The sequence below is a fragment of the Arachis ipaensis genome, chromosome B03, assembly GCF_000816755.2.
Source record: "Arachis ipaensis cultivar K30076 chromosome B03, Araip1.1, whole genome shotgun sequence".
Classification (NCBI taxonomy): domain Eukaryota; kingdom Viridiplantae; phylum Streptophyta; class Magnoliopsida; order Fabales; family Fabaceae; genus Arachis; species Arachis ipaensis.
Genome location: NC_029787.2, coordinates 131,435,215 through 131,451,904, shown reverse-complemented (window position 1 = coordinate 131,451,904; position 16,690 = coordinate 131,435,215). Strand labels below are relative to the sequence as shown.

General features: G+C 34.4%; 2 protein-coding genes and 1 non-coding gene across 5 annotated transcripts; 2 read left to right on the top strand and 1 right to left on the bottom strand.

Moving 5' to 3' along the window:
• Positions 7 to 6,905, top strand: LOC107633854. The gene is made up of 14 exons (XM_021117479.1): positions 7 to 535; positions 1,097 to 1,147; positions 1,553 to 1,586; positions 1,788 to 1,874; positions 1,970 to 2,021; positions 2,681 to 2,852; positions 2,992 to 3,087; positions 4,257 to 4,472; positions 4,761 to 4,768; positions 4,882 to 4,930; positions 5,184 to 5,258; positions 5,348 to 5,423; positions 5,637 to 5,803; positions 6,469 to 6,905. Exons 1-14 carry the CDS (start codon positions 368 to 370, stop codon positions 6,499 to 6,501), a joined length of 1,284 nt encoding a protein of 427 aa, XP_020973138.1. The 5' UTR covers positions 7 to 367; the 3' UTR covers positions 6,502 to 6,905.
• On the bottom strand, positions 7,688 to 10,410 carry LOC107631530 (transcription factor bHLH144). 3 transcript variants are annotated; one of them, XM_021119924.1, is made up of 4 exons: positions 10,148 to 10,410; positions 9,582 to 9,726; positions 9,107 to 9,297; positions 7,688 to 9,003 (listed from the first exon to the last, which is right to left on the bottom strand). In XM_021119924.1, the coding sequence occupies exon 4, from the start codon at positions 8,694 to 8,696 to the stop codon at positions 7,986 to 7,988; it is 711 nt and encodes a 236-aa protein (XP_020975583.1). In that variant the 5' UTR covers positions 8,697 to 9,003; positions 9,107 to 9,297; positions 9,582 to 9,726; positions 10,148 to 10,410; the 3' UTR covers positions 7,688 to 7,985. The 3 variants fall into 3 exon arrangements, with proteins under 3 accessions (XP_020975583.1, XP_016190485.1, XP_020975584.1); XM_016334999.2 differs by having other exon boundaries at positions 10,256 to 10,403; XM_021119925.1 differs by lacking the exon at positions 10,148 to 10,410 and adding an exon at positions 9,958 to 10,127.
• On the top strand, positions 13,343 to 13,414 carry TRNAP-AGG. The gene has a single exon. It is a non-coding gene; the product is annotated as a tRNA-Pro (tRNA).

Genomic DNA, 16,690 nt, shown 5'->3' with positions numbered 1-16,690 from the left:
AAAAAAAAAAAAGAGGAGAAGAGCAACGCGTCTTTTCTCCACACAAACACAACCTTCTCTCTCTCGCTTGCGCTCTCTCTCTCTCACACACACTGACACACACACTAACTCTCGAGATTTTCACATTTTTCAGCTAAAATTACCATTAATGCCCCTCCACAAAATCTGCGAGAACCAACACTGGACTCTGTCATGTGGTTGTGGTGGTGCTGCTAGTAATCTGTGACGGATTCACAGATCTCAATCCAATCCCCAATGGCGTGAAACTGGAGCACGTGTGCGCCACCTCCCCATCCTCGTTTTCTGATTATACCTTTTTTAACCGATTCCTTCCAAAAGCGAATACGACAAGGGACAACGTGGGAAGATGTCGGAGCTCGGAGGCGGCAACTGTTTTCCGCGTCTCTTGCTCGGTGTCAATGTCGGTCTTGCCCTTGTTGAAGGAATCGTTGCTTTCGTTGCGTTGTTTCAGGTTCCTCTCCTCTTTCTTTCATGTTTCAATTCGCGCCGGCATTGCTTTTCGGATATGAAATTGGTTCGTACATTTGCAAATTTTAGGGGTTTTTTTAGTGTCGTGCACAATTTGAGGGCTGTTTTGGTGGGGAAACGGGAATTGAAAAATAACGATGAAAAGAGGATGGGTGATTGGCGTAATTTGAAAAATTGGGGAATTTGTGAGAAGATATTCAGATTTCGAAACTTGCATTTTGAATTTTGATATTTTTAGCTGTTATATTGTTTTATCCCTAAACTGTAGCCTACTTTTTTTTCCTTGCCCTAGGAAAATGTTTTCTATATATGAATTCGGTAGCTTCATTAGCATCAATTGATATAGAAGAATTAGCATGGGATATATGATGTTATCATTAAGCAGTGAGTTCTGTTACCATGGTACGATTATGCAGGTTTTAGGGCATGATTCAGATTTTAATAACGTAGAAGTTTACTTTTGTAATTGCTCTTGATCATCATACGGTTTAAGAATTCGGCTAGTGTACCTTAACGTTGAGACATTAAGCTCTTGTATGCAAGAGTGTGCTGCACTGTAGTTCTTTGCCTTTACTTACTGTCTGTTTTTCTGCCTATGGAATCTCAGTTGCTTAGGATTCACTTGCGTAATCAAGAGCTTGGCTGGACTCGACAAAAAGTAAGTACATTATGCAAGCTATTATGTCAGAGATTGCTACAGTAGTCAGTAGGCCAGTGTTTTTTTTAACAGAATCTACCAATTTGAGTGTTTTCAACATGTAATAAGTGAATGAGTACCATTTACTGGTTAGTACTGTAGTACACTGCAGATTAGGTATAGCAATGGTGTTTGAATTATGTCCTTACTATATACCAGTTTCCAAAATGTGAAAGGGTTTAGTACACTGCATGGGGATATTAATCAATGATCCTTTATTTTTATTGTAAAGATCAGAAAATGCTTTTTTGATGCCAATCTCTGCTTTCAGGTTCACTAATTATTACTTGCTGCTATTATTTATGATTAACAGCTTCTGTATATATATTTTAGTTTCTCATGCTATGTAAATATGATGGGTTGCAGGTGTTTCATGTATTGATTGGCTCCTCTAATCTGGGTTAGTTGTATTTTAATTTTGTAGCTCAAATCTATTTAATACGTGCTTAACCTATTTTCTTGCACCTTGGTTTTATGCAGACATGATAACTTCTGGACATTATTTTGAAAAATAATGCTTTCCTGAATAAATTGTGAGCTAGCAATATTTCATATTTTATCCCAGCTGTTTTATCCTGATTCCATCAGTATTAAATTTCAGGTTACTTTGTTTACTTGGTGTTGGCACTTTTTGCTGCTTGCAATGGATGGAGATGCTGGTCAGACTCTTGTGGTTTTATCTTTATGGGTATGACCCCATTCTCTACTGACTAGACATCTACAATGAGTTCATATCCTTGATTAAAATGTTTGAAGTTTGAAATGTTGAAAATTGTTTTGCAGCTTTCCCCAAAATACTTTTTTTTGCAGCATTTCTTCTTCTTTTATCCTTCTGGTATGTAATCTTGCTTATTTTGGTGATGTTCGAATTTTTATACTTGAATATGCATGATGACTCACTAGAAGTGTTTGCTAGAGTAATTTTATATATAGCAAATATTTACAGTCTCTCTTAAGTGGTCTTTACTGTTATCTCTTATTTTTATTAACCTCTGTCAATGATTAGTTCCTTTTTACTTACTTCTCTTCTTTTGCTTTCCCTCTTTACAACTGTACTATTGATATATTGTTCTCTTTTATGGGAGCAATTCTCAGGCTTCATTAGTCGTTATTCACAAACAAGAATGCATCTTTTAGGAGTGGCATTAAATATTCGGTTTGGTGTTCTAGGATTTGCCAAGAACTTGTTTTTTGAGAATTTGCGAGTCAAATATATATTTGTCCTGAAATTGGTACTTCAAACCACTTACTATTCTGCCTTAACTATTTAAGAGTGATTCATGGTGGTAAAAGAGGGGTGTGTATGTGGGGGGATTGAGTCCTTTTGGGTGTTTTACTGTTTTTAGCTTCTAAGGTGGTTCTAGGTTGCATGTCCCCTTTTGTGCATGTATTACTATTATCTGATTATCCTTCATATTATTTTAACCTACTTTGTTCTCATTTCTGCCAATTATGAACTACTTTATGTTGTTACACTTGGGTTTCCCTTTGCAGGGTCGACCTTTGCCATCAGCCTGATGATGATGATGACTATGAAGGAAGTTTTATTGAAGAAGCTTTGTTAGAAAAAACTTCACATGCAAATTTAGCAAACATAGATAGCCATAGAAAGTGTTTTCCTGTTCGTCTTTCTCGTATTGGATATCGGCAAAAGCTTGTTATTTTGGTATGTGAAATTTCTTCTTTGAGTTTCTTCTCATGTAGTTATGCTTTATTCATTTTGTGGCATCACATTACCTGTTTCATTTGACAGTTATCTAATTATTTATTCTTTTCTGAATCATTTCCATTAATTTATTCTTCAGGTTACCTTGCTACTTTTCATCATCATGATGGCATTTGCTGTAATAATCTGGATTGGCCTAGGAGAAAATCCCATTGATTCTGAAGTGGCTTCTCGAGTATGTAAACAGTTATTTCAGTATTGTTTTATTATTTACCATGCCATGCAGTCATGCACCAGCTTTTGATAATATTAGTGTCATTGTGATAACTGACTTTTTTTTATGTTAATCATTGTTGCTATTCTTTTTCCTTGAATATAAACGAGTTCTTTTTATTTTTATTTATTTTTAAAAGCAAGTCTAAGCTTACGCTCTTAGTATGAAGCTTCTATTTATTTTGAGTTGATACCAAACTCGAAAGATATTGAAGGACCCTTTTTGCTTAAGTAATGAGGACAAAGAAATTATTGATGAAGCACAGCCACCCAACCTCTTAGCATATTTGCAAGAGGATGTGTGGAACCTTGTTAGAAGATTGTACATCCATATTGTAGATTCTTTTTCCTTTCAAAATATAGCAGGTTTTAGATAGGAATAATGGAGGTTTTCCCCAAAGTTTGCTGTCTGAAACGAATGAAAAAATTTGTGCTGTTTATTGATAGGATGATGATGAAATTATGATGCTCCTTTAATATATTTTAGGGAAATTATGATGCTCTGATACCAGTTGTTACACTGGAATTTATTTTAAGGGAAATATAGAAATAAAATAGAATAGTAAAGACAACAGAGGAACTTTGAGACTCCTCTTCTCTCCTAGCCTAGGCCTTTCCAAATCTTTTCCTACCTCTCACCTAATCAGCTCCTCCTTTTATTGCCTTCCCTCAAATTAATTATCATAATTAGCATTCAACTCCTACGATTACGCCTCCCTGATGCTCTCATCTGACTAATCCAATCATCAATTATTGTCACTTATGATTACACATTTCTCCTGCCCTATTATCCCTCCCTTTTCTTTATTGCTTCTTCTAGAATAATGATAAGGTAAAGGGATTATTTTCTTCCCTTTTTTGGCTGCCTTTGCTGCTGAGTCAGCATTCTCTCTCTCTCCAGGGTATGTAACAGTTTAGTTGATGGAGGTAGTATTAGGTTTGGTGAAGCTGCTGGACAAGTGGTGCTTAGTTATTGGTACATATGTGAAATTAGCTTAGGGCACTGAGCTGTCACTGTTATTCAGATGTGTGATATTCTCTTCTTTAAATTTGAAAGTTTTCATGAATCATGCATGCTCCCATAGTTTAGTCTTTCAAAATGTTTCAAGCATGGTTTAAATGACTATAAAGATCATGCAGGTATACTTGGATCTTTCTGCTATTGCAATGGTTTTGTTGGGAGCAGCTTTAGCATGTTATGGTGAGCTTCTTCTATTCAAGCTTTTTTCCATTCTAAAATTTTGTACATTTGGCATTGATTGGTACTTGAGTAGATGTTCTACTTTTTTTGTCCCGTGTAAATATATTTCATTGATTATCTATCAGGCTCATTGCTTAGCATTTGTGTAACTGCATTATGCAATATTGAAAAGATTTATGAATAAAATATGTTAATAAAACACCTGCTTTTTATGGTGACATGATAAGTTCTCTGTTTTGACCTTTTTTTTCAAAAAAAAAAAAAAAAGCTGTACACTCTCTTACCACTATGTAATTGTAAAATAGGAATCTTGGGAAGTAACTAGATGATAAAGATTAAACCATGTACAATACTACGGTACTTCCTACAGATCTGGCCGAATTGCACATGGATGATCACATGGCATTGACATAGTAAACATGTGTAAGCCATAGTTTGTTAGGTACATCTAATGGAAGAGCAATATCTGAAATTTTGGATGAGTTTGTAGTTTCAAAATGTGTATTATATATTTTGGATGAGTTTTGGTAGCTAGTGAGATGCCTACTTTTGTAGACACAGTCTAAAAGTTAGAGCTGAGCAACCTTCATCTGAAATGTGGAAGGTACTATGTTTGCTGTTTCTGCTGGAGTATTAGAAATATGCAACCTTTCTTTTTTATCTTTTTATCATTCTAACTTCTTCTTTTGGTTCCAAAAATGGTGTGGTGGGTCTGCCAGCGAATAGCACCCATAGCTTGAAGCGCACTTTATTTACTTCTTGATCTGTTGCATGCATACAATCTAATGACTTATGCTGTCATTCATGTTTGTGCATTAAATTTAAATAATAGATTATTGATGTATTCTGTTTCTCAGGTTGCAGGTTTAACTATTGTATCTGTACTGTGCTTCGTATCAAGTTCCTGTGTAGAGCTTTTAACTGATATTCCTGTATGTATGAATAAATGGTTCCGAGTGTTATTCTATGTCCTTTTTTCTTTTTGATAGGTTAATGATTTCCTTAACTTTTTCTATTGCAGTTACTGTATCACTGGCACCAGTGGCCTTTGAATGATATTTACGCCTCTCTTCTACTTGTTTTGTATTATTTCGTTGGTATGTGCTGTTTATTAGTTCTCATGGCTCATTTACTGGAATCTACTATTGATGCCCTTTCACAGTTTCATACTCTCATGAGAGTGATAATTGTGAAAATATTTTTCATGGTCTATGTTTTCCCTTCAACTTTTAGTTGAGTTTACAATTGGTAATCGCCTTCTGAAATGAATTTCATATCTCCTGTAAATCTGAAGCTTTCACTTCTCCCAGGTTCATCACTACCATCAGCAGTGGTACTGTGGGTAATGAGAGAATTGCCACCTGCAGAAGCTTCTAATGTACAGGAAGAATCAAGAACATTAACTTTTGTTGCTGATAGTTCAGTTGCTACTCATAATCCTCAGCGCTGGACTACAACAACTAGCATGCAGAATCAGGTACTATATCATGTAACTTAACCGTTTGTGCTCAGACTAAGTTATACTTGCATTATTCAGTCATTAATTTGTGATATAATGATGGACTCTCCCAATCTTCCCTATTTTTACCCCATGTCTTTACCTTTATCAATACAGAGAGTTCTGTTAAACATTGCATGATCCCATCCATTCAAAAATCTTTTATAATTACAAATATGTTGATATTAGAAAGGCAATGGATGAGATCATGTCAGATTTAGTTTGTAAGGTTCATGGGGAGCACAATCCCGTGATAACATAACTCAGAATTTTATTTATTTTATTCTTCAAATGGAATAAACTAAACTGACTATTAGAAGTTAAATATTCACAACCATATTGTTTCTGAATAGTGTGGATGGAAGGTGTATTTAAGTGATGATCAAGCATAAATAAAGAAATGGTGCATCTATCCAAGAATAATAATAAGGACAATTTTTAGTGAACCAGTATGGTTCACATGCTGCTAGTATGATGTTTCCTATATAGATTTTATTTTTGGTACTCCTATCCATGGTTTTTGTTGTTTTTATCATTAGTACCTCTATATCAGTTATGGTTCTGACTCCTTAAGCTAGCTCTGTTTTAGGTTACTTCAACTATTTCCAATTTATATGGGTTTTTATCGTTTTATTTGTTTCCAGGTAGTCTCTGTTTCAGACTTAAGTCCTACATGAAGAACTGTGTAGTAATATAAGCCGTGTTATTTTTGCAGGCATCTAGAGCGAGCCCTATATGAATATATGATCGATGTCATAACATTTTCAAATACATATCTTGTTCGGATGGACTTTTGGGCACACTCTTGAAATTTCTCAAGAATGTCAAACCCTGAAGATGCAAATGAGATAAAACAAAGCAGGCAGGTGCAAGTGCTCTAGGGCATCGAGATCTACGTTCCCACTGTATTTACATTCTAAATATAAATGTAAATATCAGCAATTTGATATATGAAAATTCCCTTCCTTCCTACTATACAAATTTTGGAATGCTAATGAATGTGTCATTGTTTTTGGGTTCTTTTTGGAAATACTCTTGTCCGATGTTAATAACACACTTGCAAAGTGAACATGTTCATCCACCCCGGTTTCTCGCTGAATCAATTTCTCTGTCACCCGACTAACTCCGGTAACTGGCTAGGACAAGTTATGTGGCTCGCGTTCACATGTGTTCTTGTTTGTCAAAACGTTAACAAGTGTTTTCTTAAAGTGTTTCTTAGCAAAATTCTAGAATAATATGCAGCTCGAGTCACAAACCACATATTTACATCAAGCCTAGTGAATTTTGATTGGTTTGTTCTCAATAATGGTTTGGAATCTCAATGGATTCTTTTGTGATGACTGGACAAAAGATCAAAGTAAAGGAAGATAAAATATTTGCGCTGGTATAGAATTTTAGAACCCCAAAGGTCAAGCAACTAGATGGAGTGTGAATCACTGTGGGACCTAAAACTGCATGAAAATTACAAGGCGAGCAGCACTGAGAGAAAAGTATTCGTTGGTGCGCCACTAACACCATAAAATTGGGGGGGTCTTGGGGACAGTAACCCACAATCAATAAATGCATGACAGTGCTCTGTGACTGTTTCTTGAGAGTTAAGACCCATCAGGCCATCACCAAGAATAATAAAAATAAAGGGATGGCCAGAACATATATAACAAAAATAATGACAATGGCAACTTGGTCAAGGTGATGTTACGTTCAAGGTCAACAAAAACGTGGTCTCCCTTTCTTGGTATCTCGACCAAATCCACTGGAGAACACTTCAAAAAGTCAACTTCGAGAAGCATGCTTCAAATTGAGCATGCGTGTTAAATAAAATCCAATGCAAGAATGTAGTAGTGGAAGACAAGAAGATACAAGTGGCATAAAGGACAAGTATAAAGGAAACCAGAGCTCAATCACATAAAATAAAATTTACAGTACATTAAACAGCATAATAAAATGTCTGACAACCTGAATATCCATTCAAAACGGAAATAAACCAACATCACTGCCAAACATAATTTAAGTACAGTTCAGACAGTAATTTCTTACACACTGCCATTGAAATTTATTACTTTGCAAGACCATTCCAATGAGCGGGAATTAGGAAGGTGGCGAGAATGGAAAGGCCAACCGATATATTGAGGAAAGTTTAAATTTTGCCAGAATTTCATGATCAGGGTCCAACTCCAAATTGCTCCACTTCAACCTTAAGAGATTTGAGGTACTTAACAGCTTCATCTAAAACAGCAACTGCATCCATTTGGTTACCACCGCCGGGCACAATCCTTCTCAGCATATTCACCATTCTCTTCATCTCCTGTTGCTTTTTGTGGTCACCCCTAGTCCCGGCAGACTTCTCTAGACTCGATGACAACCTCTTCTTTGATGGTTTTGAGCAGTAACTCGAACAAGTATCTGATGTACTTTCATAGTTGTCGTGAGTCCTTGCTGTGCTGACTTCTTCCTCATCCATGCTGTCTTCTAGTTCATCATCCATTTCCAAGCTCAGCAATGCAGCAATGTCATTAGAATCCTCTTCAAACGGAGATGACAAATCTCTTTCAGGTTGATTGACTTTACCCTTTTCAAAATCCTGGGGGCAAGTAGCTTGAAAATCAAAACCAGGAGTATTAAACTTATATGTCACAGCAGGATGGAACATCATCCTGCTCTGTTGATTTGTTTGATCAAAGATAATGAAATTCCTTGGGCAGACCTCAGACGGCTGCAATTTAACTCTTCCAAAGGGCATCACCTGCCTCATACCTGGAGGCAAGGCTACATCAAGGGTAGAAGCGAGTGGGGCATTCATATAATTATCAACTGATTCACCTGCCACAGGAAGTGGCATCTTTCCTGGGATAAAATATTCATGAGTCTGCATAATGATACTTTTTCGCTCTCACTGAGCAGTGAGTGAGGCAGTGAGCGGTATTGGTTTGACCTTTGCAACTGGCAATTATTCTGTACCAAAGCTGGATGGAAGTTTCTAAAAGGAAAGCAAAAACTTAAAAATACTAGGTACTAAAGTGAGCCCATCTAACAACTTTCTTCAAATTAAAACTTTCATATCTTCTTCAGCCTTCAATGATGAAAATATGGAATCCAATATAATGTAGTCCCACCCCAAACCAATGGTATGTAATACTAGACTACGTAACAGGTTTAAGTAACTGACGGAAATACTCAGCCTGCAAAAGAAAATAGTGTTGTATGAACAATAAATAATACAGCCGCAACAGACTCCCTTTATTCCAATCAAATTGCAATCCAGAAATGGAGAAGAATATTTACCTGGAAAACTAGCATCAATTGATTGTATGCTATAACACCAACACACATTGTAATCTGCCCAACTTCCCTCACAGCTCGGTTTCTTTTGATCGATGGCGCAAAGTTCATTCTCAACCAACCCAACAGTTTTGATAGTTAAAGAAAAGAGAGTACTAATAAAAGGAGTTTCTCTACACCTAATGGAGCTTCACCTACAACATAAGGAAAATATATTAGAACATCGGACATAAAGAGAAAGCCCCATATACAAGATGACATGAAAAGAGCAAAACAATAGCAGTGTTGTTCAGTATATTGCTTCATATACAGTAACTTACAAACTTGCTTACACATTTCCACTTCGCGAACCAAGCAAAAATCATAGGAAAAAACATATGGTAATAAATGCATTTTCTTTACATCAGAATTTATAGAATTATAGCCTGGGTTAAAAGGGAAACATTTATAAAATAAATGGCAGCACAAAATAGCTAACCTCAGCTAAATAAATTACAGAATCACACGAAAAAACACCACCAAGCGAACACACTTCCTGTTGTAAGGCACAAACAAAGAAACCCACGGCATCTTGATTCAGCTTGACTCCAGCTTAGCAGAAAATTCAAACTCAAACCTCAGACCTGAAAATGTTAAAGTATGGCTTCAATGTAAATGAAAAAGACTACTATGCACAACAGAGAACTAAGAAGCAAGAACCATAAAAAGGAACATGATTTATCCCATTCTGATTGAGAAAGATTCATAAACTCTACATATTAAACAAAACAATAAAAACAAAGCAGCTGAAACACCCCTCAGAACCAATCATAATTCTAATCTAAAGCTCAAAACCCATTATTTTAAAAGCATACCAAATGCACTAAACTGTATTGTTGCAGCCAGCTACACAGCAAGGCTCCGAACTTTGTAATAAAAAACATAAAACAGTACCAAGTCAATTTTACAAAGAAATCCCTAGCAATCAATAATCCCTAGCCAAGCAGGTTATTTTTTCTGAATTAAAAAAAGAACACATTTTAAGAAACAGATCTTCAAACTAACATCAGTCCAGCTCAAAGCAAGCAGAAAAAACTTTCCCTTTCTGAGAATTTGATAATTTTGAATGCAACAATTTGGGGTAAATAAATCAGCGAGAGAACAAGAGCTTACTTAGGGTTTATGAAGGAGGGGAGGATCAGAAAGAGAGTTGAAGAACGTGAATATAATATTTGGGCCTGTGTTTGGAGATGGGGAGCACTGAGCACTCGCAAGATTTGATTTTGAAGGGAGTGATGAGAGAGAGAGAGGAGTCAAACATGGAGAATCTGGGCCGTTGGATTGGATCAGAATGGGTCTCGGAAATGCACTTCCGTTCATCGCGGGTGAAATTCTGACCGTTGGATTAGAGCACGCGTGAAGAAGGGTGTGGGCCCCGTGAGGTTTGACAAATGCAATATATAAACTAGAATGGAGTAATAATAAATTCAAATAAATACTTAACTGCAGTTAAGTTAAGAGTTAAGATTTCTGAGTTCTGAATTGCTAACCCCAAGAGCTACTTTATTCAGGTGTGTTTGGGTGGGCAAAAAATATATATACTAAAGATTAATAGTATTTCAATCATAATTATTTATCTTTCATATAATGATTCTACAAGAACTAATTCCTATTCATATCTCCATATGTTATGTATCAAAATTGATTTTGAGTTAATTTTTTTTTTGGTGACATTTTGAGTTAATTTGTTTTATCAATAATAGTTTTGCTTTCTAAAATCACCACATAAGAGATAAATTAATTAAATGACTCTATTTATACTATTAATACATTAAAATTATTTTTCTTTACAACAGGTACATAAAGTTAGAACATTTGATAAAATAATATAATTTGTCAAAATCATAAAATAAAGAGTTATGATATGCCTACCTAACATGTCACTAGGTTGGGCAAACAAGGGTTGGACAACAACAATAAAGCTAGCTACAAAACATTTTTCTTCTATTAATGGATAAGGTGTTTTTTGGTAACAAAGAATCATGTAGTGTATTGTATATCATTTGTCCTATAGTTATTTTACTTGAACTTAAAATATTATATATAATATATATAACTATCAATATTACACATAATATTTGTTTTTTTTCATTTGTTCACCAACCACATGCATTATAGTGAAATCAATATAGCCAAACTTCCCTAGATTAGCACAGTGATAGTGTCTTAGATTCACTTGAAGATTATAACTTTATAAATGCAGTCGACATATACATTATATAATGTGGGGTCCCAGCAATTATTAACGAAGAAAATTTAGAAAGAATTTGCTATTGTAAAGTTATAGATAGATAGATAAATATGATTTATAATGGTTGGGTCATTGATGAATATAATGATGACCATGATGCCATAGTTAACTATCAAAATAGCAATCCCCTTTCGTGTGGTTCTATAAACAGATTAATCGCAATGATGCATGATCCGTGACTCTGTTTGGGGTAAAACTCTTAATTGTATTGCATAGCCCATTGATTACTTTTTATAGAAATATTTTGCATACTCTTACCACATATTTTAGGAAAACTTTTTTTTTTTTTTTACTAAAGATAGGAGACTCGAACCCGCAACCTCTTAATTGAGTATGGAAAGACTATGCCATTTGAGCTATTACTTATTGGCATATTTTAGGAAAACTTTAAAAGAGAGAATTATAGAAAAAATATATAATTAAGATCTACCATAAAAATTTATCGAAATACCGTGCATTGGTATACTTAAAAGGTTTCCATATTTTATATATGCTTTATATGTGTATTATAAAGATTTATATTTATTGATGCATTGTGAATTATGAGTTTATTTTTATGCACTGATTGTGTAAAGCATTCTACACATTCATACAATTACATCTTTTTTTTTATATAATTATTTATGCGATTAATGTAAAAAATAATTATTTTTATTGATATGATATTACGTAATTGGGTGCATATGTAAAACTATTTTACACTGATAGTGCATCAAAATTAAATTCTATGAATTGTATATAAAAGTAAAAATGAAACAATNTAATAAAAATATAAAAAAGAAAAAGTATAAAAAAGAGTACATCAAAATTAAAAACATGTCTTAAATATGTTTAAGAAAAAAAGAACTTGTACTATGAGTAATCGATTTTGCTCTATAAAGTACGAACACTTTTTTTATTTGTCGTGTTCCTGTATTGGACACACATTGATATTCGTCCGACATGCATGTTTTCTGTATCCAATCATGTTTTAATAAAAAATAAAAAAAATTTCGGATGACACACTTAAATACCATCATTTGTCAGCGTGTCCAATTTTATTCTTAACATGTATTCTTAAAATTAGTTTAGAAATAATATATATTATTATTTATTAAAACAAAAAATATTTTAAATACTTTTATATAGTTTAAAAAAGACATTAAAAATAGTTAACAAATCATTTTATATTATTAAAAAGTTAATTTATATTTTAATATCAATAAAATACTAAAATATCATTACAATTTATCTAAAACATACTTTATATTTTATATATATACCATATTTTCGCATTTTATAAAAATTTTAAATTCGCGTATCTCGTATCGGATCATATCCCGACATCCCGTATCCGTGTCAGTGTCCATGCTTCATAGATTTCTGCTGCAACAAATTGAAGTCAATATCTGACTAGGCAAAGCAACATATTAGTTCTTGTATTTAGCAATTTGTCTGCCACATACACCAAACTTGGAATCAAAGATACATAGATGTATATAAAATTATAAATGTCATCAAGTTCATCCTCCTCAAATTCCAAGAGAATTGACAATCTATCTGTCCACAATTTACTGCTGGAAATTATCAGCTAGTTGACATTGTTTTCAAGTATTTCAGATCTATTATCTCAATTTTGTTAGTTGTCAAACAGTCCAAACTACTGAAAGTGGCTATGTTGGATTATGCTGCATTTTCACAAAAATGTCAAGAAGCAGTATTTATTTCATTTTGTTGTTTTCTTTTTGGCTTTTTCAAAAGGTTCAATTGATATTGAAGTATTTTATTGAGTGATGTTCCCGTTTGGAGAACAAAGATACATACGTTACATGTAAAAGTGTCACCACCACTTCGTTTCATCTGAAGACATTGTCCATGTATCTCTACTAACTGTTAATCGACATTTATGTTGCAATTACTTCATTAAATTGCTATTATAATTAGCGGATCAAATTATAACATCCAACATTGGGCATTTGGTCTAGTGGTATGATTCTCGCTTAGGGTGCGAGAGGTCCCGAGTTCAATTCTCGGAATGCCCCCATTTTACTTCTATTTTACCGCTTCAGATGAACTCGACAGAAATTCCATGACGTTGCAATAATTGTTAATTCTAAGCATGTATTGCAGAATTCAAAGAACACGCCCCTCTTGTTTTAATTTTTAAATTCCTATATAAATTAATAAATGTCTTGTGTAAGTCTCATTTAAAAGTTATATGATAGAGGATTATATTTATGTTTTGTCAATTAAAAAAATTTGATTTAAGAAAAATCACTTCCGCAATAACATAACAAAAGATTTTGTTTTTGGTTGTTCTTTTATAAGTCTAAAATACTTATGACTTATCTACTGTATATAATTTGTTAAATTATTTAAAAAACTACAAACTACTAGTTTTATTAGTTCTTACTTCTTTGTTTGTCCTATTCCTATTCTTATTTAAGAAAATGTAAGAACTGACTTTTATTGGTCAGTGCTATAGCATGTTTTTTATTTTAGTTTTTAAAAAAAATTTCCTTATCGGTGCTGTAGATCGAAATTTATTATTTTTTTTTTTTGTATACAAAATGCCACATAACACCCAAAACAAAAAAATTACAAAACAGAAATTAATCGGGGTAAGGTAGTCCCTCTACAATTATCAGTTAAGATGCTCCTAAGTTTAGTATTTGGTTGATCAATGAAATGATATCCTGGTTCAGTAAATAAGCTTTTATTTGCCATGGAGTCTGCTCCTCTATTTCCTTCTCTGTAATTATGTACCAGTTTAGTTTGTCATTTTCTCTGGAGGAACTCCACTATTTTTCTCACTATTGCATCTGGGTGTTTATTGGAATTTGTTGCTCCTTTTATCACGTCCACCACCGCTTTGGAATCTACTTCTAGAATGATTTTTCTCAATCCCAATTTCTATGCTGTTTTGAGTCCATAATAAACCCCCCATAACTCTGCATAGTAAGCTGTACAATAACCAATATTTGCAACAAAACCTGCAATCCATCTACCTTGATAATTACGAATTAAACCTCCGCATCCAGCCATTCCAGGATTTCCCTTTGCAGCTCCATCTGTATTGACTTTCATCCAATCCTCAGGTGGACATTCCCAGCATATATTTGTTTCAATTTTGTTTTGCCCCTGACCCTCCTTCTTGAAAGCTTCCTGGAGTAGTTTCACCTGTTTTAGGATAAAAGGCAAATGTTGCATTGGTTTTTGGAATGGTGGATTGAATATTTCTTGATTCCTCCACTTCCATAACTACCAACAAATTACTAGAAATTGTGTATTCCAGTTTTCTTGTTTTGTGGTTCCAAGATCCATGGTAAGATTCCATCGGATCCAAGCATTAAAGGGAGCTCTAAATAAATCATGTATGTGCTCATGATGGATTAGCTTTACCCAAACTCTAGACGCCACTGGACAGTCTCGCAGCATATGTATTGTGTTTTTCTCTACACCAGTACATCTATGGCAGCTTGAGTTCATCCAAAAATCCATGCTCTTCTGTGTGAAGTCATGATTCTTTCACGGACGACTAGCCATATAAAATATTTGATCCTTTCGGGTCCTCCCCACTTCCAAATAATCCTCCAAATTTGGTCGGTTTCCTCTCCATGATTTTCAAGTATTCGATATGTACTTGAAATAGAAAAGTTACCGTCATTTGCAGGGTTCCATCTCAACCCATCTCTACCAAGTTCTGGTTCAGCTGGTGGTATAGCTCTGATCTTGCATAAAGTTTCCTCATGCAGAAATTGTTGTAGGAATTCAAAATTCCATTGCCTATGTATGACCGCCTCACTAACTGTCATATTAAGGTTTGTGTTATCAATAAGTTTTTTGCTATTCAGCAAAAGCGGAGGTTCATTCTTCACCCATCTATCTCTCCACAGATCTGCTTCCTTACCATCCCCTATAGAGTGAGAAATGTTTTGGTAGAACAGCCCCTGAAGTTTAGTTAACTCCTTCCATAACGGAGAATCCGTAGCACAGGCCTTCATATTATGTAGAAGGATTTTATCCCTTCCATATTTGTTCACCAGTGTTTGCACCCATAATGCCTCTTTATCAGTGTGAATTCTCCATAAAATTTTCAACAAAAAAGTAACATTCATAGTCTCCAGCTTTTTGAATCCTGTAAGTATAATACCCACAACTAATTGGCCCTAGGATCACTCACTCATATAAATGACACTATCATATTTTTCATCTCTCAAACTCACTAACACTCATAAAACCAATTTGTAAAATAATACAGTCCTCAATGGCTTTGTAAATATATCTGCAACTTGTTCTTCAGTTGGACAGTACTCGATCACAACTTCTTTTTCATTCACCAATTCTCTGATTTTGTGAACCCGAATATCAATATGCTTCGATCTTCCATGAAATACTGGATTTTTGCAAAGTGCAATAGCTGACTTGTTATCACAAAATATTGTTGTTGGAGTATTTTGTTTCTCGTTCAATTCCTCAAGAATTCTTCTTAGCCAAACTGCTTGTGTTGCACAACTTGCTGCTGCTATATATTCTGCTTCTGCTGCAGATAGTGCTACTACTGGTTGTTTCTTTGACGACCATGAAATTGCACCAGAACCAAGATGAAATACAAACCCTGAAGTACTTTTTCTTGTTTCTATATCTCCGGCCCAATCACTATCAGCGTAGCCAACAAGGTTTACTTCATTAGTATTCTTATAATAAATTCCATCATTTAAAGTACCTTTGATATATCGAAGAATTCTCTTTGCCGCTTGCAAATGGTTGGTACAAGGCTCCTCCATAAATCTGCTAAGCAAACCAACTCCAAACACAATATCTGGTCTATTCGCAGTTAAGTACCTCAGACTTCCAATCAAGCTTTTGAACTTCTCTTCGACTGGAGTAGAAACTGGTTTTGAGTGCTCCATCTGAAATTTCTTCAAAATATCATTTGCATATTTCTTCTGAGAAATGAAAATACCATCATCTCTTTGAACCACTTCAATGCCAAGAAAATAAGACATCAAGCCCATATCTGTCATTTCAAAGTGCTTTATCATAGCCTCCCTGAATTCTGTAATTATCTTCAAATTGTTGCCAGTAAAGATCAAATCATCAACATAAAGACACACGATCAAGATATCTCCAGGTTCAACGAACTTGATATAAAGAGTATGCTCAAACGGACATCTTCTAAAACCATTCTCAATGAAATAAGAATCAATCTTCTTGTACCATGCTCTTGGTGCTTGTTTTAACCCGTACAAAGCTTTCTTTAACTTATAAACTTTATCTTCTTTTCCAAGAACTTCATATCCTGCAGGTTGCTCAAC

What these genes read in the sequence shown, in the direction of transcription:
- LOC107633854 (XM_021117479.1), top strand. Translation starts at nt 368, where the DNA reads ATGTCGGAGCTCGGAGGCGGCAACTGTTTTCCGCGTCTCTTGCTCGGT. An exon ending in GATTGGCTCCTCTAATCTGG is followed by an intron (nt 1,587 to 1,787) that starts GTTAGTTGTATT and finishes ATTAAATTTCAG; the next exon opens with GTTACTTTGTTTACTTGGTG. An exon ending in CTTCATCTGAAATGTGGAAG is followed by an intron (nt 4,931 to 5,183) that starts GTACTATGTTTG and finishes TCTGTTTCTCAG; the next exon opens with GTTGCAGGTTTAACTATTGT.
- LOC107631530 (XM_021119924.1), bottom strand. Translation starts at nt 8,696, where the DNA reads ATGCAGACTCATGAATATTTTATCCCAGGAAAGATGCCACTTCCTGTG.